Below are 22,879 nucleotides of genomic sequence, written 5' to 3'. Positions count from 1 at the left end.
CTAAAAAGGATTTGGTTCCAATTAGTGACGTTAATAGTACTTCCCGCGAGCCCCATAGTTTTTGTGTCGCTTCAAATACTAGCTTTAAATCATCTAGATATAGTAACACTTTGCTTGCTACCGCCATAGTAGAAATATTCGCTCCAAATTCGAAAAGGAAATTAGTTAGACTTTTAGTAGACCCCGCTAGTCAATCGCATTTTATTACTACAAATTGTTGTACCCGCTTAAATTTGCCAATTAGAAAAATTAACGCTTCTGTTAAAGGCATAGGAGCCATCACGCATCCTATAAAAGGAAAAATAGATACGGTCATTGCTTCTCGCTTTAATTCAGATTATAGATACAAGTTCGAGGCTTTAGTTATCGATCAAATTATTGACAATTTGCCAGATCGAAATATTCCGCAATCATCTATAGAAAATTTGCTTAATCTTCCGCTAGCCGACGAGAAATTTTTTGAGTCGGGGGAAATCGATGGAATAATTAGTGGTAAATTGTTCCCGCAAATATTAGGCCCGAACAAAGTAGAAAGTTCACTTGGAAGCCCAATCGCTTTAGAAACTACACTAGGATACATAGTTATGGGCGAAATACCACATGTAGCCGCGAATTGTGAAACACATTCATTTTGTTTGATTGAGGAACCACCTCTAGATAAAGCACTTGAAAAATTTTGGTCAATGGAAGAGGTTCCCAGTCCCAGTGTTTCATTGAATAAAGATGACGCAAAATGTGAAGAACTTTTCGTTTCTACGGTTAAACGCGAACCGTCCGGAAAATACATAGTCTCGCTTCCTTTTAAAGAATTTCCTCCTAATTTGGGTAGTTCATTTCAAAACGCTTTTCGAAGATATCTAGCTTTAGAAAGAAAATTTCGCTCAATGCCAGCATTTCATCAAAGTTATTGCGATGCAATACAAGACTTCATCGAGCAAGGTCACATGTCTTTAGTAGAGCCACATAGATTGAATAGCGAATCTTCATTTTACATTCCGCATCATGCTATTTTTAAGGAAAGTACTAGTACTCCACTGAGAGTTGTGTTTGATGCTAGCGCCAAAGGTAGTAATTCGCTTTCTTTGAACGATGTTTTATATACTGGTGAAAAATTACAAACCGATATAGTTTCTTTGCTACTGAATTTTAGACTATTTGCTGTAGCCATGACCGCTGACGTACGTCAGATGTATAGACAAATTTGGCTTAATCCCGATCATCGATGCTTTCAAAGAATTCTCTGGCGATTTTCGATTAATGAACCTCTCCAAACATACGAAATCAATGTAGTCTCTTTTGGAGTCAAAGCCTCGCCATTTTTAGCTCTTCGTACAGTTAAGCAACTTGCCTCGGACGAATCTAGAAATTTTCAGTTAGCTTCAGGAATTGTAAATAGAGATACATACATGGACGATGTTGTAACTAGTGTTCCTACCAGTGAAGAAGCTATTGCGTTGTATCGCGATTTAATTGGTTTGTTTAGGGCCGGGGGGTTTAGCTTAACCAAATGGACAACAAACTCTAATGAATTATTGTCAGAAATTTTAGAATCGGAACGCTGCTTTCAGCCCGTTGAATTTAGCAATGATTCCTTGAAGGTCTTAGGTTTTCAGTGGCATCCGCAAACCGACTTGCTTGGTTTTAAAATTAGTGTTCCTGACATAGAATGTACGAAACGGAATATTTTGTCAATAATTGCTCGCATTTGGGATCCTTTAGGATTGTTGGCTCCCGTTACCTTATATGCAAAATTATTGATTCGGGAAATTTGGGTTCAAAAACTTGGTTGGGACGATCCTGTATCGGCTGATATACAAAAAATTTGGAGTCTTTTAAAAGGAGAGTTGCATCTTTTGGAAAACTTTGAAATTCCGCGTCATTTAGGAACTTGTAGTAATTTACCTGTGACAATTGTTGGATTTGCAGACGCATCAGAAAAGGGTTATGGAGCGGTAGTGTATGTAAAAGTTCCAGAAAAGGTACCTACTGTTAGAATCATTTGTGCTAGATCAAAAGTTGCTCCGTTAAAGTCACTTTCGATACCCAGATTAGAGCTTTGTGCTGCGCTTCTTTTAGCTAGACTGATCCATTTTGTAGAAAGCACTTTCCAATCGCGATTAATTATAGAAAACATTGTTGCTCTGACTGATTCTTCGGTCGTACTTAACTGGATAAACGCATCTCCTCATCGTTGGCACACTTTTGTAGCAAATCGCGTGGCAAAAATTCAAGAATTAGTGCCGTCGGTTAATTGGTATCATGTCGATGGGAAGGAAAACCCAGCCGACCCAATTTCTAGGGGTCTAACACCGGCGCACCTTTTAAACCACCCGATTTGGCTAACTGGTCCTAGTTGGTTATTTATGGACGAACAGTTATGGCCTATTAACTCTTCAACTAATACAGACGAACCTCCACTCGAAGAGAAACCGATAGTTCTCGTCACTTTCTCACGTTGTGTCAACCCTTTACGACAACTTATAGATAGATCGTCTTCGTATAGTAAATTGCGCAATGCAGTTGTATATGTTCTCAGATTTCTTAAGATATTGCCAAAAGGAAATCTTATTACACTCAAAGACTTAGAAACCGCTGAATTAACGCTAGTTAGACTTGTCCAAAGAGAACATTTTGCTTCAGATTTAGCTTTGTTAGAGCAAAATAAACCTTGTTCGCCTAAAATTCGTTCCTTATGTCCGTTTCTTAAAGATGGAGTTATTAGAGTAGGAGGACGTCTATCAAACTCAAATTTAGAATATGATCAGCAGCATCCGTTTTTGCTGCCCAAAAAAGACCACTTGGTGGATCTCTTAATAGACTATTTTCACCAACGTAATTTACATACTGGTCCGCATCTTACACTGTCGTTGTTGCGTCAGAAATTTTGGATTCTAGCTGCACGAAATGTTGTTAGACATCGCATTCGCAACTGTAATTATTGCTTTAAATTTCGTCCTCGCGCAACTTTCCCATGTATGGCGGATTTGCCCGCTCCTAGAATTACAGAAGCGAAACCATTTTTGCACAGTGGTGTAGATTATGCCGGACCTTTCTATATCACTCTGACTCGTCGTAGAGGTGTAAAAAGCCAGAAAGCTTATTTATGCTTATTTATTTGTTTAGTTACCAAAGCCTTACATCTAGAAGTGGCTTCTGACCTATCCACTGCGACTTTTATTAATGCCTTTAAACGTTTTTTATCCCGTCGTGGTCCATGCTCGGTTTTGTATTCCGATTGTGGTACAAATTTTATTGGAGCTAAAACTGCCCTAGACGATTTGTCAAAATTTGTGACCTCACAAGAGTATCATTCTAGTATTGATGATGAATTGATTAAACGAAATGTAGTATGGAAATTTAATCCTCCAGCAGCACCTCACTTTGGAGGAATCTGGGAGGCAAACATTAAAAGTGTGAAGTCTCATTTAACTAAAGTTATTGGCACCCAAATTTTGACTTATGAAGAATTTACGACGGTTATTACTCAAATAGAGGCTTTATTAAATTCTCGACCATTGTGTACGCTCAGCTCGGATCCTAACGAGCCGTTAGCTTTGACGCCTGCTCATTTTTTGACAGGGACGCCCCTTCAATCGCTACCAATTCAAAATTTAGACATGTCGACTAATTTAGTAACCCGAAAAGAACTGCTCGATCAAATTTTGCAAACGTATTGGAAACGATGGCACGTGGAATATCTACATAATTTGCAAGTTCGTCAAAAATGGAATAAGCCATCTTCTCCAATAAAGGTCGGTACGGTCGTAGTTTTGCGGACGGATAACACCCCACCGTTGCATTGGCCATTAGGGGTCGTTCAAGAGGTCTTTCCTGGCAAGGATGGGATAGTTCGCGTCGCCAGCGTCAAAACTCCCAATGGTCTTTATAAACGACCTATAGTTCGTCTATGTCCCCTTCCAAATCAGTGATCGTTTTGATCCTATAATTTTGTTTTTAGTTATTTGTTCTTTGGGTGGATGCAATTACTTGCAGTTTAATTTAATTTAATATTTATTATTATTATGCGGAAGGGAACTTATCTTTCTTTTCTTTAGTTGATAATTTGGTTTTAGTTAACTTCATTCCTTAACGGTCGGGGGGAATGTTAGCGCCTCTTTTCATTTAGGGGTTTTTGTAATCTTTACTAAGAGATAAGAGTAGTAGTAGTAGTCGAGAAGCGATCGGGTGGCAGCCACACGCCGCATTTTACAGTGCATTTATTAATCGTTAATTTAATTGTGCCGTACCGTCAAGGTTCTCTTTTTTTTCCTATTCTTCCTCTTTCCTTACTTCTTCCTTCTTACATCGATCTGCACTTTGACGGACCACTCGGTAAGTTTTTTTTTTTGTGTTGTTTTAAATAGCCTTTCTTTTACGCATTAACATGAACTGTGAACAATAAACACAAATCGGATTATTTTCTAGGAAATGATTTATCGAAAGAGAAAATACTAAGAAAGGAGGTGTAGTCTGGTGGGTACTTTACATTTTCTATTTTGCATAAGTAGCTATTATAAATAATGCATAAAAAAGCCATCGCTATGCATTTTTTTACATTCCTCTGTTATGATAGATAATTCTTACGGTTTATTATTAATCTTCTTTGGAAAAAATTGTATTGTGGCTTTACTTGGGAAGAATTTCATCTGAATTGCAAACGAAATGTTGAATTCAGGTGCACCAGCATGCCATTGTTTATGTAAAACCACTGAAATGGAGGTATTTTTATTTCGACAAATTCCACTGAAGAAAAATTCAAAACCAATAAAAAAAGCTATTTTTGCCCATAAAGTTCCAAACTGTATGGCCGTGAATAAAATAAAGTAGTGTAAACTAAGCAAACAGGTTGTTGAGTTTGTGAAAAAACGCAAAACGAGACGTAGCAAAAGTACAAACGGTATATTTGTTTGGTAAATTGTTGTCTTGGTACATGGGCGTAACGTACAATTTAGCATTTCCATGTTAAGTACCATAAATATTACCATTCTATTGAAAATTTTACGACTCTCGTAATGACCATTCGAGCAAATAAGAAACAAAAGGTTGTATCTAGTTTAGTACTTTTGTTGCATTTGGTATTTTACGATTCCAAGAATCCTTTTCTGGTGTACCAAATGTTTTCGTATTCAAGAAAAAATATGTCAAGCTCGGATAAATACGTTGTTCGGTTCTCGGAACCCCAGTACTACGGCAAAATTGTACCGACTACTAAAAATGCCATTGTGCTAGAATCCGAGAAATCCGGTCATAATGAATTCAATTAGGATTGATGGTCGTCCTAGCGAGAACTCCTCGCCAAATGATTCATCTCGCGGAATAATAGGTACCAAATTACGATTCGTAAAATCCCCGCACCCAAATCCGATTATGTAGCGAAGCGTGATATCAAAACTTTTCTTCGCTGTCCGACAAGCAATAACTTATGGATTTTCACAGTGGGTCCAACACTAAACTACTAACAAAGTGTTCGCTACGACAAGTACCACCATGGCTCGTACGGTGGCTGGAACTAAGGGTCAGATTCGTACGATTCGGGGTCTTTGTAAGGTGTTATGTGGGATGCCCAGATGTTCTTTTGTGGTGTTCTCTTTGTTGCAGCCAAAAAATCTTGGGACTTGATTTATAACGGACCGGATTCAGGGGTAATAATATTATTTATGGAAGTTTTTCCCAAAGTCGACATTTATTCCCATCACTCGTAATAATGGCGATTGTAATAATGATGAGTGATCGCTTTGTATTTTTTATGTTTTGTATTATCACGAGATTAAGTACCTTATTGTGTGTTTTTATTTTTTGTTCAGTGTTATCCGACTCAATTAAGTATTATTACAATTTTCTAATCTTATCGTTATTAAAGAATCGATTTTTCCGTCCAGTTTTAAAATTATCAGTAATTACAGCTGTGGCGTAAGGGAAACTGATAAAACACTTTTGTTGTAACAATATTTACCTTTAAAACCATTGTACAATATTTGGTCGCAGGAAATATGTTGCCACATTGCCCATTATAGGAATCAACGATAATGAATCGATGCATGATCGTAAAACAATTTCCTTTGTTTATTTCAAATATACAGAGTGTATATGTAAGACTAAATGACCGGTGTGTAGCAATCGAAACACCTGTGAAACAATAGTATGTCGACGAAAGGAAACCACAGCTGTGATTGTAGCGAGTAGGTGACAAATGATTTAGAGGCGAAGGAGCGTACAAGGGTTGTAACACGGCCCTGCCTCGCTACGTTTTTATTTTTGCGCAAACCTGTTTACGTTTTCTAGAGATAAAAAGGTAAATATTGATACTGGCTGTCCCAGTTTAAGGGGAGATCGATCAATATGAGATAAACGAAGAGGAAAATTAAAAATGGGAGGAGTTGAAATCAGGTTATTTTGTCACTTCGGACATTTATTGTGGTTGATAATTGGTTGAAAATACGTTATTTTGGTTGGAAATGCTAGTGACTTCTAGTTATGAAGTGGAAAACTTGCCCAGGTTGTAACCCCGTCACATAGTGAAAACCATATTGAGTGGTTGAAAATTGGTTGAAAAAACGTTATTTCAGTATTTGGGTTCTTCTGATTGCTGGTGTGAGGCTTAAGTTGCTTTATAAGGGGAGCTTTGCTTGTTATTGAACACTGGGTGTCGGTTGTAACCCTGTCCGAATGGTTACTTATAGGTTGATTTAGCGTTGGTCTCGCCTCTGAGTCTAGGAACCGTAAATTTTGCGTTTTAATTAGACTGAACAAGCGTTTATTTTCCTTCGCTCGCGCGTCGATTATCTCGCCGAAGAGTAGATGAGAACTGGTTGAAATCAGGTTATTTTGTCATTTATTGTGGTTGGTAATTGGTTGAAGATACGTTATTTTGGTTGAAAATGCCACTGTCTTCTGGTTATGAAGTATAAAACTTGCCCAGGCTGAAACTCTGTCAACTAGTAAAAACTATGTTGGATCAGTGGTTGAAAATTGGTTGAAAAAACGTTATTTTGGTATTTGGGTTCTTCTGATCGCTGATGTGAGGCTTGAGTTCGTTTATAAGGGAAGCTTTGGTCATGATTGTAAGCCTGGTTGAAATCAGGTTATTTTGTCACTTTGGTCATTTGTTGTGGTTGATAATTGGTTGAAAATACGTTATTTTGGTTGGAAATGCCACTGTCTTCTGGTTATGAAGTAAAAAACTTGCCCAGGCTGCAACCCTGTCAACTAGTAAAAACTATATTGGATCAGTGGTTGAAAATTGGCTGAATAAACGTTATTTTGGTATTTGGTTTCTTCTGATCGCTGATGTGAGGCTTGAGTTCGTTTATAAGGGAAGCTTTGGTCATGATTGTAAACCTGGTTGAAATGAGGTTATTTTGTCACTTTGGTCATTTATTGTGGTTGATAATTGGTTGAAAATACGTTATTTTGGTTGGAAATGCCAGTGTTTTCAGTGTTGAAAAAACGTTATCGGTTGTAACCCTGTCCGAATGGTTGCTTATAGGTTGGTTCCGAGTCTCGGAACCGTAAATTTGGCGTTTTAATTAGACTGAAAGCAATTACAAGCCATCATATTATCTCTGGTAATATTTTCGTAGTTTTAGTGTGGTATAAACAAGCGTTAATTTTCGTTCGCGCGCGTTCCGAAATCGGTCGCGCGTCCTATATTTAGTGTCGACTATCTCGCCGACGGTGTCACCAAATTAAACGTCCCGCATGTCGAACATGCTGTTCGGTGACTTTTCGAGATTCATCTCTTGTAGTAGTATGGGCGGGGAGGGCGATTTGGAGGCGGTGCACCGCAGCAGCCGTAACAATAGTCATCCCCACTAAAGTGTCTGAGTCAAACGTTGACTGCTACTCGCTTGGCTTTTTTCAAAGCCTTGCTATAACAACCTGTAATCTGTGGACGGAGACCTCAGTTATGCGTGTACACAGGATGGAGTGCGCAACGTACAACATTCAACGTTCGTGCGAACGACGATGTGTGAATGCGCGCCAACCAACATCGCGATGATGATGATCAAGTGTATCGTCTGATGATGTGATTTCGGACTGACTTAAAGACCTATAGTTTTTTCGTGCTGTTATTGTTAACGTAACTGACGTTCACGTAATAACTCCCACGCGGAATCTTATTTAAACACCATGCAAATATGTCTGTGATATTTAGCTTTAGCTTCAAGTGAGTGGGAACGTTGGATAATGACAAAAAGGAAGAACAGGAACATGAGGGCCAGAAAACAAAACGGTACGAATTGAGCGTTTCTCTTGATCTAGAGCGCGACCTACTGAGATCACACGACCGGTCTCCCACTGTATATTTGCAATTTTATGCAAAATTTGTGCGTTTCAGTTTTGTTTACTACGAAAAAATTAAATAAAATTGTGTTGGTTGTCTTTTGGTCGTTTTTAATTGTGTGAGGAATGGAGAGATGAATGATCTGCTTTGATGTGCTGATTAAAGCAGCCTTGGCATCTTCATTAACATTTCAAATCGTGTGATAATTGCCAAAAAGCTGGAGTAAAATTAGCCGGTCGTGGTACAGACGCACAGTCTAAGAAAATTGAACCCTTTTGGCGCTAGACCGTGAAAAATCGTGTGCCGCTCTCGTGCGAAGGTCGTTCCGACAAGGAACAACAAAACGTGTTGTCTCTCACACCCGAACGGAACCACGGGGTACAAACCTAAATCATTTGTAGTCTTGACACTTAATTAAGTACGAAGGCATCACCTATCAACCCGGGGAAATAACACAATAAAAACGAGACGCAACAAATGAAAAATATAAATTAAAAACGAAATGATGGCCCATCGAATGTCGTTCGTTATGTTCGGAGAGGACGGAAAAAAGTTTCTCGTTCTCGACTCGTTTTCTCCGTATCAAGATTCCGTTTGTCTGCAATGTTATGCACCCCGTTTATTCTTCTATATTGTATATGTATCTCGGGACGATCTGTTTTTCAGACGCGCTGAATTCGTTATGGCCGGTCCACGCATACCTGTGGCGCCTTTCAGAGTGTCTGTTTAACCGTGACCGATGCCACAAGAAACTCACGATTCGATTAATCGAAAAAGGGATCGCTGGGACCGAGCAGGTTTTTGTACATTCTCGAAATTAAACGAACAAAGTTCCCAAAAGCCATAGATTAGGAAATTGGAACAATACGAAAGATAATACCACTCGTATTTTTAGCCGAACTTTGATCGCTTCCCCACCTAATTCAATTAGGTCTTAACGAGCGCTCGTCCGTTTACTCGGGGTGTCCTCGAGCTAATTACGTTTTCGTAATAACCCGGATCATCCCTAAACGTCCATTATCATAAATCAAACATTGCCACCTGAAACGCACGGTCCGGCGAAATTTGCATGAACCTGAATTGGTAACGTGTTATTATTACAAGAATTTTCTGCATACGAGATTCGAGTCCAGTGGGTCGATTATGGTCACTCGAAATGGTCTGCCCACCTGTTTTGCTTCTTTTTCCATCAAGACTAGTAGTGTATGGTCCTAATCTCGGTCTATTTCACCATGTAATTATAATAATTGGCTCCAAACGTTTATGCAAAACAGTTGAAATTTGAAAACGGATGTATGTAAAAAGCAAACTATAATATAAATTTAAATTAGTCGAGGAGAGAAAAAACCAGTTCGGCGTGAGGAGGACGTGGGAGTTGGCAGTTTGGGGGAAAGATTGTGTTAATTAATAATTAACAATCATATTTTCAATTCATTATTTCCGAATTGTTAAACTTGTCATGTTATGAAGTAACAGCATAATTATTCCGAATCAATAAATGCTGAGTGATTCAGCGGCTAATTTATCTTTAGATACGTATTTCTCCTCGTTATTTTGTGCCCAATTAGGAATGCAATGTTTTTTTACTATTATTAGATTGCTATAATAATTTTCCGCACTGAAGATGTAGTTTAAAACACCGAAATCGTTCAAAATTACGACTTCCTTGCGTCTAAATCCTCTCCAACACCTGTGCCAGTTACGCCACATCTGCCCATTTCTCGATTTCTCGTGCCAAAAATCCGCGGTCATCGATACGCAATTAATATTTAACACTTTGCCATTTCCTGGACATTTCCATTAAGTCACGTCATGTCCTCCACCTTCTTGGTAGACTATAATTCCGACTATTGTCACAATAAGAAAAATTCTTTAAACGACAGGTGGCGAGCGCTTGGTTCCCGCCGATCCCTAAAATAATCCCGGCGCAAATATCGCAGGTGCTTCTGATTATTTTAGGTCCATCCTCTGCAGATGTGTGTGTTTGTTATGTCATCTTTTTTACTGCATACACAGACGGCGGTCAGCCAAAGTGACAGAAATAGATACTCTAAAGCGGAGCACACATGAGCCGTGATTTACAGAACGGTGGCCCTCTAGTACATTTTTTGGAGATTGATTTCCGATGTTGATCGTTTGAATTCACTATTTATAAAAATTCGGTTATTTTTACTGTTTTTATTTTGGTTTGTGTTATGTCTGGGGCGGTTAGATCGGTTTCTGGAGATAATGCCAAGGAAAAAATCGTGTCGGCGAACGGGATTAAAAAAAATATTCAGTCATTCGATCGACGAGATGGGGTGAAATTGTATAACTGTATGTGCCTATGACTTAATATCTTAACAGTTATGAGGAACATTAGTAAACAAAAAGAAATGTTTTAACATTCTTACTAGTTGCCAAGAAATTCAGATTTTACTTCTTCATACATACATTTATGTATGTTGTATCTTACGCTTTTTTCTTTTTTATTTGAATTTAAATCAGACGTCATTTAACTTTATTTTTTCTGTTACAGGTGAGTTGAGCATTTGACTCATAGAAAACTGCGACCATGTTGGGTAAGATTAATTCGTATTAAGTGTTGTGCTCGTTCACATTCGTATATACAGGGTCGCTAAAAGAGCATTTGTTTCTGAGTTCTATGGTACAACACATGGATACCTTAATCGAAACTTCAAAAAAAAATCGAAAATTTTGAAAAATGTAAAACTTTATTAGCCTTGGAAATATTGGCTTTATCTATCGTTAGCTCATTAACCAAACAATAAGGAAAAGTTAAAAATAATTGTTAAAATAACACTTTTAACTGAAAAAGAACACGTTTTAATTAAGAAATTTTAAACACGGAATACTTGATTTTTATGCTACAAACGATGTTCAAATTGATTTCCACTAACTTATTGGCTTTGTGTCTTTATGATATACCAACATGAGAATTTTTTCGCTCAGTTTTACTTAAATGTATCATTATTAAAGTAATTATTGCACCAAGTTAAATTTTTTACTAATATACAAGTGACGGATATTGCTAATAACAGTATTTTCAAAGCTAACTAAGTTTTACTATTCCAAAAAATTTTTGAATTTTTATTTTTTTACATTTTAATAAACGTAAAGCTGGGTATCATGTTACATCATTGAATTCAGAAAAAAATGCTCTTTTAAAAAGGATTAAATTTGACCCTTCATGCCATTTAAAAAAATCAAGTTAGCCTTGTATTTTCAAAATAAATGACGATAAGAATTTGAAAAAGCTCTCAGATGATAGAATTTAAACACTTTTGACTGTCCCAAATTTCAAGGTTTTCTGTTAAACCGTTCTGAAAACATTTAACTGTATCCATACTTTTTAGCGACTCAAAAGACAAAACCATATTCTAAACGTAAAATTTGCTTGTTAATTGAAAAAATTTGGCCATTTAACCAAAGCAGAACTCGTTTTAATTTCCTCATACGCACATATGCATAAATTCCAAGATCCAGCGAGTGCAGCAACGTGAAAACTAATTACAGCAATTACGGCAATATTACAAGAAAAAAAGGAACGGTAATGACAAGGTCGGTCACGACGACGTATCCATTACAATTTGCGATTGATTTCGCATGCAAAAACCATCGATTCGAGTCGGATAATACAAAGATCGTAGGTGTCAAGAAGGAGGATGATCGCAAAATCATCCACGACCACGATAGATTTCCGATCCATTGATCGTACATTGCACTCGCCCGATTTAGCTCGTCGAATTTTGCCTTTTTCAAGGACACAATCTTGAGCCCCTTTTTTCCCATAAAAGAATGGAAATTATACGACCCTATGAATTTCAAATGTTGAAGAAAATGTTTCACGGTCGTAAAAGGGTCCACAGAGTGATTTATTCGATTGGAAACCGGATTATTGTGGGAGAAAAACTTACGTGATGTAATTTCCGGCGAACGATTTATTATAGAAAAATGGGAAATTAAAGTGTTTTTATGTGTCACGTGGTTGGGCGGTTGACCGTAACGGATTGTGAAGGACGGTTTTAGTATTTTTGGTGAATAAAAGGCATTTTTGGCGCCAAAATTTACGATTATTGCCTATACAGACTAGGTCGTAATTGGAGATGACTCAACTGATTGATTGGTCTTAATTGAAGATTAATTAACTTTGATTTATTTAGTTCTAGTTTGGAGTGATCGCTGAGAATCATCTGATACTAAACGTAAATTTCGGAAAAAAACTTCGCCAAAAACTCATGAATTACCAATATTTAGAAAGAATTATACGTTTCTGTACAACACGAAATATCACTTCAAGTTAACAAATAAATAGCAAATTTTTATGAAAAAAATCCGTTGTAGGAAGAAGAGAATAAAAAATGAATGAGTAGATATGTGCTCACATTTTATTAATTTTTATATTATTAAGTGTAAACTCGTATAATTTATTGAACGTTAACACAGAGTTGACATTTTAATTACTTTTTTCAAACGTACAAATTGCCACAAATAAATATTGATAGAGCACTTTTGGACGTAGTTCTGTGTCTGTTTTTCTGGAGCAGAATATTCCACAGAGAATTATTTCGAGCTTCTCTGTTAGTAGATGTCAATCTTTCGTTATTGTTTTTCTCTAGCTAATGGATTTTTTGTCTATCGAATGAAAATAAGCAGATTTTGACGTCCGAACAGTAGCATCGCTGAACAAATTTCATCATTGAAATCTCTGACGTTAAATGATTTCTTCAAATTCATTTGTTTCCTGTTTAGTAATAAATCTCCTCGAATTATTTTCATAGAAAATGCAAGTAATGTAATTACATGTTGTTTAAATCATCACCTGAAAGTGACTCAAGTAATATCGTCAATAAATAGTGTATAGATAGCGTTACTTACGAAACAAGTTTCTGAATGTAAATGATTAAGAGACTAAATGACAGTCTTACAAAGTGGATAATTATTTTCCGGAAATTCTTTTCCTGCCACCGGGTTGGCATTTCTTCATCGATTACTTGGCAATTCCTCGCGTGAGCCCCAAATCCTCCCCTTGGGCCCGTCACTCATCTCTCTCTCATTTAATGAGTGCCATAATTAAACGTCTGCTGTTCTATTATTCCGAGAGCCGATTTCGTGGTGCTAATGGTGCAGACCTCGGCTCAGGCGCCAGCCGAGTTGAAGACACTCTTGACACGACTGTACATCCTATACCTGACCTGGCCCTCTGGGATACTCTCCTCTCAAGACACCGGATTTTTTAGTCTGTTGATGGTGTCGGTGTCGGCCGCAGTGCTCATTTTCGAGACCTATTCTTTTCGTTTTCTCTATGTTTGCCATGTATGTCTTCCTCGACGACGATGGCTCGAGTAAGTTATTTTTGCGTTTACGTTGCACTCGGTTTATTACTCGCGTCTGGGGGCTGCTTTTATGTGTCGACGTCTGGAAATTTTAGGTCTTGGGTGCGCTCACACCTACGCGAACTACGTGGTCGGGGATGGCGCCGGCGGTTTTTTGTTAGAGAAAATCTAGGTTTGGTTGGGGTTGGTGCATTTTTACAAAGGGAATTGTGGGTTTGACGCGAAAGAATGTGCAGAAAAGGAAGAATTGTTCGTTCGGGATTTCGGTACAAACGGTTGGAATTTGTTGGGTTTCGCACAATATTACAAGTTCAATGGAACAAGAAAAAGACGTATTGTTCGAAGTGTTGAATAGTAATTTTTTTTTGGGTTTTTATTTGGTCGATTGGCAATGAAAGATATTCAACGAGACAGTTGACTATTAAATTTTAATTTGCTCATCATAATTTCGTTTTTATTGCATTATTACAATTATGAATTTGTGTAATTATTATAATTATCGTCATTTAACATAGGTAAACAAATAAATTGATTATAACAACATTGTAGTAACCACAAACATTTTATCAATAAACGTGCACATAAATAATAAGAAGGGAGATAAATCGGTCCAACTAGACTAATTTAGTGTTTAAAGTACGATAGCAGTAATTGACTTATTCTTCAAAATTAATCAAACGTGTTACACAACTGAAAAAAATCGGAATAATTCCGCTGATTGTATCACCGAACAACTGTCAATCAAATTACGAAGTTTGTGTTCGAATGCTGCGTACAATAGGCAATGTTGCTTTTGTTTCCCATGGCCAAATGGGTCACAATTTTCCCCCTTTCGACTCCTTTATAAGTCTATACCATATTTATTGTCCAACTGCGTCCAAACAAAGGAACAAAGCCGGCCAAAGTGTACAAAAATCAGCCGTTCACGTTCACATATAAAGTCAGAAATCGCCATTCATTATGCGATTTTTTTTGTAAATACGAACACGTGTTCACCGGTCGTTCATTCGAACACGTCCGGGTGTATAGAACCGAACCCATAACTATGACACCCACTCTTGGCCGGTTCCGACCTTGGAACAGAAAGCCAATCGGTGGTGGAGTGGAGAAATCGGGAGCTTTTCCTCCGGCGATAGTACAGTCACGATCAAAAAAATGACACCCCTAGAACATTTCGATGTGAGAGTCAATGTGTACGCTTGGCTAGTTTATAAAGGACAATTCGTAAACTAACAAAAAATTTTAGTCGGACTTATACTATCCTGCCGGGTTGGTAGGGGTCATTCTTTTTGATCGTGACTGTGAGTGGTCCCAATAGTTTTTGAGCTGTTTTTTGTTGTCTTTGTAAAAGCGTGGGGCGTGTCCATTAGACGTAATAAGAAAGTTTGAGTTTGTTATCTTAAGTGAACGATTGTTGTGTTTCAGTGAGAAGATGCTACTGCGAAGGACACTGTCCGGACGGCCAAAGGAATGGGACCTGCGAGCTCAGGCCCGGCGGAAAGTGCTTCACCACGGCCCAGATCGGATATGACGACAACGGTGACGAATATCCTCTCAGGTACTACGGTTGTCTTCCACCCGACGAGGGAGGCATCATGCAAGTAAGTCTCACTTGACCCTAACCGGCCCCAAACCCTAAATTTCGCTTTCTCAGTGCAAAGGCCATCTCGTACCGCACGCCGAGCCCAAATCCATCGAATGCTGCGACGGCTCGGACCAGTGCAACCTCCACCTCAAACCCATGTACCCGGAACGGCCCACCCCTGACGTCCCCCAATACGGCCCCTTCGACAGCCCCCCGTACATAGTCCTCCTCACGTCGGTCACGTTCTGCATAACCCTCTGCCTCATCGTGATAATGATTTGCTACTTGCGGTATCGCAAGAAGCAAGTTTTTGTAAATAAAGACTATCCCGAGAAATACCCCGCGATGAAAATCCACCGGCACCACCTCATCGACGAGAAGAGCAGCGGCTCGGGCTCGGGGATGCCGACGTTAGTGCAGAGGACGATTTCGAAGCAAATTCACATGATACGCTCGGTGGGGAAGGGTCGGTATGGAGAGGTTTGGTTAGCGAGGTGGCGAAGCGAACGGGTGGCAGTTAAGGTGTTTTTCACAACGGAGGAGCAGTCCTGGTTTAGGGAAACGGAAATTTACCAAACTGTGTTAATGAGGCACGATAATATACTAGGGTTCATTGCGGCCGATATTAAGGGGACGGGGTCCTGGACGCAGATGTTGCTGATTACGGATTATCACGAAAATGGCTCGCTGTTTGATTATCTGCAAGACCATGTCTTGGACACGAATTCGCTGCTCACCATGGTCTTGAGTATTGCGAGAGGGTTGGCACATCTGCATACGGAGATATTCGGCACCAGAGGTAATTATTTTGCAAAATCAATTATTTCGTGTCAGAATTGTGTTCTTGCATGCACAAAGAAGTTACAAAAGTTTCACAGTTAAAAGCATGGTCAGGTACTCCTATTTCTCGAAATAAACCTTTTAATATCTCACCTCTAATAAAATAAACTTCATAAGTTTCTGCATTAAATAAATTTTTTGTCATGAAACAATAGTATATTATACGAGTTTGATTAGACGTTCTATTGTGGCACGAATGGTTTTGGAGCACGATGAAGGAGTGCCGCAATTAAGTAATATAAAGAAGAAAATGTATTTTCCAGGAGAATACATTTACATTAAAAATGCATCATACGATGCTTGCTTTTCAAAAAACCACATGAGAGTTGTAAGCCCTTTTTTAAATCACTTGGAATTCTACCTCTAACATCAATGTATATCTACAGTCTCGCAGTATTTGTGAAAGAGAATGAGCATCTCTTTGAAAAAAATAAAGACAAATATGATGTTTTAATAAAGTTACAAGGTTCTGTAAAGACATCCGAATTCCAGAACATAACTCCTCTTTTTTCAAAAATGGTGTTTATTATAAGTCTGTTCAGATTTTCAGAAATTTGCCGCAGGACATTCGTTTGCTAAATTCGTTGACACAATTTAAATCTAAGTTGAAATCATATTTATTAGAGCATTGTTATTATAAACTTGATGATTTTGTTAACTAACAAAGTTAACATGCTCGATATGACGGTGCCGATATCTCGGAAGAGATCAATGGCTGTACGAATTATTATTATTATTATTATTATTAAAAATTATTGTCATGACTTGTACGAGTTCAAAAAAAATGTGATAAAAGCATTAAATTGCACTAATTCGCTTATGCGATTTATTTAACTTTTGACTTTTAATACTTTCTTTAGTTCAAGCTAAAAGACTGTATTATCTTTTACATCAACTAAATCTTATTTTGGAATGAATTGGAGTGTTTTTGTGTCAGGTTTTATTAAAAACTTTGAATAAAATTGCAGGAAGGTGTCGAATTTTTTTATACATTCTTGAAAATTGCATGAAGGAGAGTTTTGGGAGTGGAAAAAATTTAGTGCGGCAATCATTTCATTTGCAAAAATATGCACTTGTAATAGACAGAGATTAATTTAGCAATTGCTCTTACATAATTAATGTCAATATCCACCTAACATTTCGTTGGCCTTCGCTGTTCTCTGAACACATAATTATTGTAGAACTGAAGTGTCGACAAAAACACTTAAATCACAAACCTATGTTACCTTTTCTCGATACACGAACATAAATTCTCTACAATATGAAACACTTTCATCGACATTATTTTCTATTATAATTTACGGAAAATATGTCGTCTGCATTCCAGCATTGAACTAAATTTATTTATGTTATTTATTAAACCGGAAATAAGATTAGAAACATGCGAGGAAAGTGTCTTTAAGTCCATCATAATTCATAACATAACACTGTGTGAGTGCGGTTGATTTTGTTATGTTGTGTTATTATTTTTGTCCATCGGGAACAAAGGTTTTCGTTGAGTTCTTATGAAATATTCATAACCGCCCGTTGTAATCGTAATTATATTAAATATTAATACGTGGAAGTAAAACAATACCGGCTTGGAGTGGCCATAAATGAGCATCGAATTTTAATCGAGAGCGAGATTTTGTAAAAAGATAATTCGTTTGCAGGCAAGCCGGCGATCGCCCACCGCGACATCAAGAGCAAGAACATCCTGGTGAAGTCGAACCTGGAGTGCTGCATCGCCGACTTCGGCCTCGCCGTGAAGTACTTCAGCGACACGAACGAGCTGGACGACCCCCGGGGGGCGAGCCTGGTGAGCACCCGCAGCGGCACGCGCCGCTACATGGCCCCCGAGATCCTCGACAACAGCATCAACGTTCGCAGCTTCGAGGCGCAGAAAATGGCCGACATGTACGCCTTCGGTTTGGTGTTGTGGGAGATGTCGAGACGTTGCATAACCGGTGATAAGATCACCACAGCGGACGATTACCAAGTGCCATATTATGACTGTGTGTCGAGTGATCCCGGTTTCGAGGAGATGATGCAGGTCGTTTGTGTGAAGAACATGAGGCCGCACATTCCCATGCGCTGGGAGTCGGAGTACGTGCTGAAGACGCTCTCCAAAGTGATGCAGGAGTGCTGGCACGCCAACCCCTCCGTGCGGCTGACGGCCTTGCGCGTGAAGAAGAGCCTGTCCAAGCTGGACACAGACTCGTGCATCAAAATCGTCTAGGTGTTCAGGATGTAATCTCCAAAGTAGGGTCGTATGTTATTACGTAACAATTGTAGGACATAAATTATTTTGATACACCCACAATGTGACGTGCCACTGATACACTCGGGTTGCGAAAAAAGGGATTTTTTCACTTTGAGTGTAACTAGGACGATAATTGTTGAAATTAACATACAATCCCACCGATAAGTAACAAATTGTACATAGGAGTAAGTAAGTTTTGTAAATAGTACCTTTAAGTGAAGATATCTGTAAGAATTCAAAGTACCTATACATTCACATATGAGTCTTTACGACAATATTCAACCAGCAAACGCAGATGCAACGATTTTTCTTGGACGAGGTTTGCCATAACAGGTGATTCGAATTCACAATTTCCTATCAGTAGTGCCATTTTTGTAAATCCGGTTGAATTTGAGTGAAAAGTTGTTGTGTCTGGATTGGTGTTCAAAGACAATCGTCACTTTGGGTATTTATAGTATCTTGATTTCAGACACTTGTTAAAATTGCACGAAATTCAAATTAAGTTCAAATTTGCTCAAAACGATTTGTTTATATTCAAGTGCAATGGAATTGTTTTTTTATTTTACTGTAAATACATTTTCTTCCTTTTCCGTTTCGTTTTCTTCCCTGAGAAATATAGGCCGTGTGACTGTAGTATTGTGCATTTATGTTTGTAAATATACGTTATCTTTTGTAATAATGTGAAGTATCTAAATTGTTTTTTGGATGTGCAGTAATATTGCAAGACTGATATATTTTGAATGTGTATACAAAATAACATGTAATAAATAGTTTATAGAAAGTAACGACTTTTTCTCACCCCTTCCCGACCCAGGCAGAAGAGCTTATGCACATTTAAAACCGTTATTAAAATACGAGTGCCAAAGCACAAGGCTGTTGTTGAGCAACGAGCGAATGCGAGTGCATACCTAGACTCACAAGAACTTTGAGCGTTTATGCAAAATTTTTTTTGTTGGAGCATTTAAATTTAAAACACGTAGGGTTGCTATGGGAAGCGTGTTTTAAAATAGTGAAAACATTAAATTAAAAAACGTTGCTATGGAAAAATGGTCTTTATAATCTAGGATTCAGAGGTATTAAAAAGAAGGCTTAAAATATTATCAACAAAAAGATATTTTATTAAAACACCTCTTTTTTGTTTGGTTTTGTGAGATAAAGTAAGCCTAAAGTTGGCAACACTATCTCGCCAACGCATGCGTCCTCACACGGCTTCCAAACGAAGCAAGCCGACGCCGCCATTTCACATCGTGGTGTTGAGTCTTTCAATTTGTTTGACCAAAAAGTGACAATTTTGCCCAAAATCCTTCAAAAAACCCCCTCGTTAGCCTAATTCTACCAGAATAGAAGCCCCAAAAGGTAAGTCCTAGCGTTCGTATCAATTTTTCGCCGTTTGCTTCGCCGGAACGTCGCGCGATCGATGATGACGCCCCGTTGGAAAACCCGTAATAAACCGCACAAAATTGAAAATCTCACAAAATGTACACGAATCGACATCGTTCCGAACCTTTATTCCGATTCTAATAGTAATTTGGAGCGAATCTGCGAAATCGTTCGTTCGGGTGGTAAGTTGCGACGCCGACGACTACCGCCATTGTTCGCCAGAAGCCCGATTTTTGGACAAATCTTATCGTAAAACACCTAACTAACGCTGCAAAAAAGCTGCATTTGGTTGGGAGGGGCGACCTCGCAAGGAATTTGCTAATTTTAAGGCTTTCTGTAAACAGACCATTGTGTAACGCGATGGGCCAATCAGGAGCGACGCCCACGGCGGCAGATTCAAATCAGTTGAGTCATGTTTTCAATTCTGTCGCGGCAATTTATAGCAGTGTTAATATTTCTGTACCTGAGAGCGAAAACAGTCCAGTGTTCAATATTCAGAACTAATTTAAAACCAAAAATTCTCGTCTAGTAACCAATACTACAATTTTACCTAAAATTAATAAACGCTAGCGTTTTTTTTGCTAGTTAGCAGGTTTCCTAAGAGATATTTGTTTTTATTCGATTTATAACAATAAAAGGCAACACCTTAAACATATTGTAAAGTGTTTTTCAATGCAAATGTATTGAAATTGTAATGATTTTTTTTAAACAATTTAAACATATTTATTAGGTAAGAAGGTCAATTGTCTTCAAAAAAATCTTCAGCATTTTAAATACAATAGGGAAGATATCTACTGATGGATTTGCGTTCATTTGTAATTTCTCGCAACACAAATCGATGTTATATTCAAATAAATGCTGCGAGTCCAAAAAGTCTTCTAATTTCAGTCGTTAGAGGTGAAAAAAATTCACTTTTAATTATTGTTTATTTTTTTGGGAAAAATGGGTGTAGGCTGTTGTGGCTCTGAGGTCCAGATTTAATACTTTTGTTGGCTTTGGCGCTGGTCGTCGGCGTTTGGGCTCGTCGTCGCTTGCCGTTGTCGTTAGCTGATGAGGGTTGCAAATTGAGAGTTAGAGTTGAGTGAAGAAGCTGATAGAGCCGTCGACGCGTGGATTGTGTTTACTAAAGTCGGAGTTTCAGGCGGAACGACGATGCCGGGTTTTAGCAGTGCGGGAACGTTCAAAATATTTATCGGCAACCTCGCCGAGAAAACAGCGGTGACGGACCTCCGTCCCCTGTTCGAGAAATACGGGAAGGTGGTGGAATGCGACGTCGTGAAGAATTACGGGTTCGTTCATATGGAGAACGAATCGGAAGGTCGCGAAGCGATACAAAATTTGAACGGCCACATGTTGAACGGCCAGCCAATGAAGTGTGAGGCGGCGAAGAGCCGCAAGGCCCCTCAAACACCGACGACGAAAATCTTCGTCGGCAACCTCACCGATAACACGAAGGCGCCGCAGATCCGCGAATTGTTCAAAAAGTACGGAACGGTGGTGGAATGCGACATCGTCCGCAACTACGGTTTCGTGCACCTCGAGTCGTCGGGTGACGTTAACGAAGCGATCAAAGAGCTGAACGGCACTCTGGTGGACGGGCAGCCCATGAAGGTGCAAGTTTCGACGAGTCGCGTGCGTCAACGGCCCGGAATGGGCGATCCCGAACAATGCTATCGATGCGGTAGGGGCGGACATTGGTCCAAGGAGTGTCCCAAAGGTATGGGACCTGACCGCTTCCGCGACCGAATGTTCGGTAGGGATCCATACCCGCCGCCGCCACCGCCTCCATTCCTTCGCGACCGGATGATGGGCCGATTTGGGGTACATAACTTATATCTATCCTATACCTTACAGCAGTCATACTTAATTGCCATTTCTTGACATACAGGTACATCTCACACCAATTATTACACTGCTCGGCTCAAATTCGAGTTGTGTCGATCGAAATCCTCCCGAGTCCTTAATCCTTAATCCCGCTCATAATCGCACGGTGCAATTCAACCAAAGCCTCAGAACTGCACCTTGCCAACCAACCTTGCAATTATTAATTCAAATGATTTGGAACAGGACGGCTATGATGGCTACTACGACCGCCGTTTCGAAGAATCCCGCGATTTGTACGAGCGCAGATACTCAGGTTTGCCGCCAAGGGGTGACATGGGGATGCGCGGAGGCAGAGGCGATTTCCTGCCGCCTCCGTTGCCACCACGTCGCGAGCCTTTGCCACCTATGCCCTCGATCGGTCTCCGAGGACCACCTTCCAGCAGCATGAGTGGCGGCATGAGGGATTCGAGTTTTGCGAGAGGTGGAAGTGACTATGGCATGTTTAGCAGAAGGAGTCCGCAGCCTTCAGGTGGCGGCATGCCTGGCTCGAGGATGAGTCGGATGTATGAGGATTTCAGTAGGGATTCGTTTGATGACAGGAGGTGCGGAGTCGTGTATATATATTGTTTCGTAATGATTGCATTGTTTTTGTTGTAGGGTGGATACCAGAGGACCATCACCGTCGAGACGGTACGCCCCGTATTAAAGTATTTAGTATTAAGAATATCACGTTTCTTTTATTATTATTTTTATTTGTGTGCCCACCTCGACTGTTATGTAGACGTCTACGTATCAAGTAAAAAAAATTCCGGAGGTAACATTCATGACGCTCGTTAATTTTTACCTTCTTTATATTAAAATTACCAATTTGCAAGGTTTTATTTTTGTGATGAGAGTTTTTGTGGAGTATGTTGTGACATTTCTCATTTGTAAAATATGAAGTAACTGATAATAAATTAGGTTTCTACTAAAAAGGTCTTTTATTTTCTACACCAGGTCTCGCAATTTCATTCCGCATCCAAGAAAATCCCAACTTTCAATAAAATAAAATTCTTGAAATTTCACACACCACTCATTTTTTTGGGCATTAACCGTTAATTTAATTTAAAAATAAAGTTTTTATACTGAGTAAATCTACCTGCTAACAGATCGAACCCTGGTATCACTGTTACAAATTTTTACTTGTTGAATAATCGGTCTTTTTTATTTAAACGCAAACAATACGTGTGATTTATTAGAAGATGGTATAATTTGCCAACCAAGTTACCACTTACCAGTAGCCGACCTTTTTGAAGCCTTTTATTTAGTCCCGCAATAAAATTTTACAATCTTCCCTCAACACAGTCACATTGTCTCCTAAATTTACGATTCCACAAGTAGCAGTTCAT

The 22,879-nt window shown here is 38.9% G+C and overlaps 2 protein-coding genes and 1 long non-coding RNA gene across 8 annotated transcripts in view; 2 read left to right on the top strand and 1 right to left on the bottom strand.

The window, feature by feature from the left end:
- The window catches only part of tkv (thickveins), a 66,316-nt gene extending 47,248 nt beyond the window's left edge, over positions 1-19,068 (top strand). For 2 of the 6 annotated variants that reach the window (XM_008198856.3, XM_008198857.3), the window contains 4 exons: positions 10,803-10,845; positions 15,046-15,221; positions 15,275-16,004; positions 17,698-19,068. In XM_008198856.3, the coding sequence (XP_008197078.1) occupies positions 10,839-10,845; positions 15,046-15,221; positions 15,275-16,004; positions 17,698-18,263 (1,479 nt within the window). In that variant the 5' untranslated portion in view covers positions 10,803-10,838 and the 3' untranslated portion in view covers positions 18,264-19,068. Of the gene's footprint in view, positions 1-7,843; positions 8,234-10,802; positions 10,846-13,439; positions 13,630-15,045; positions 15,222-15,274; positions 16,005-17,697 lie in introns of those variants that run through there. The other 4 variants (XM_015982677.2, XM_008198854.3, XM_008198855.3 and 1 more) reach the window with 4 other exon arrangements.
- On the bottom strand, positions 1,078-4,379 carry LOC135266475 (uncharacterized). Its single transcript, XR_010334533.1, has 2 exons — positions 1,407-4,379; positions 1,078-1,359 (listed from the first exon to the last, which is right to left on the bottom strand). It is a non-coding gene; the product is annotated as an uncharacterized LOC135266475 (long non-coding RNA).
- A 401-nt stretch (positions 19,069-19,469) lies between the features above and the next one.
- Positions 19,470-22,465, top strand: lark. Its single transcript, XM_965652.5, has 4 exons — positions 19,470-19,643; positions 20,809-21,488; positions 21,735-22,093; positions 22,149-22,465. The coding sequence occupies exons 2-4, from the start codon at positions 20,820-20,822 to the stop codon at positions 22,195-22,197; spliced, it is 1,077 nt and encodes a 358-aa protein (XP_970745.1). The 5' UTR covers positions 19,470-19,643; positions 20,809-20,819; the 3' UTR covers positions 22,198-22,465.
- Positions 22,466-22,879: the final 414 nt, after the last annotated feature.

The sequence above is a fragment of the Tribolium castaneum genome, chromosome 6 (assembly GCF_031307605.1).
Source record: "Tribolium castaneum strain GA2 chromosome 6, icTriCast1.1, whole genome shotgun sequence".
Classification (NCBI taxonomy): domain Eukaryota; kingdom Metazoa; phylum Arthropoda; class Insecta; order Coleoptera; family Tenebrionidae; genus Tribolium; species Tribolium castaneum.
This window is presented reverse-complemented; position numbering and strand designations above follow the sequence as displayed.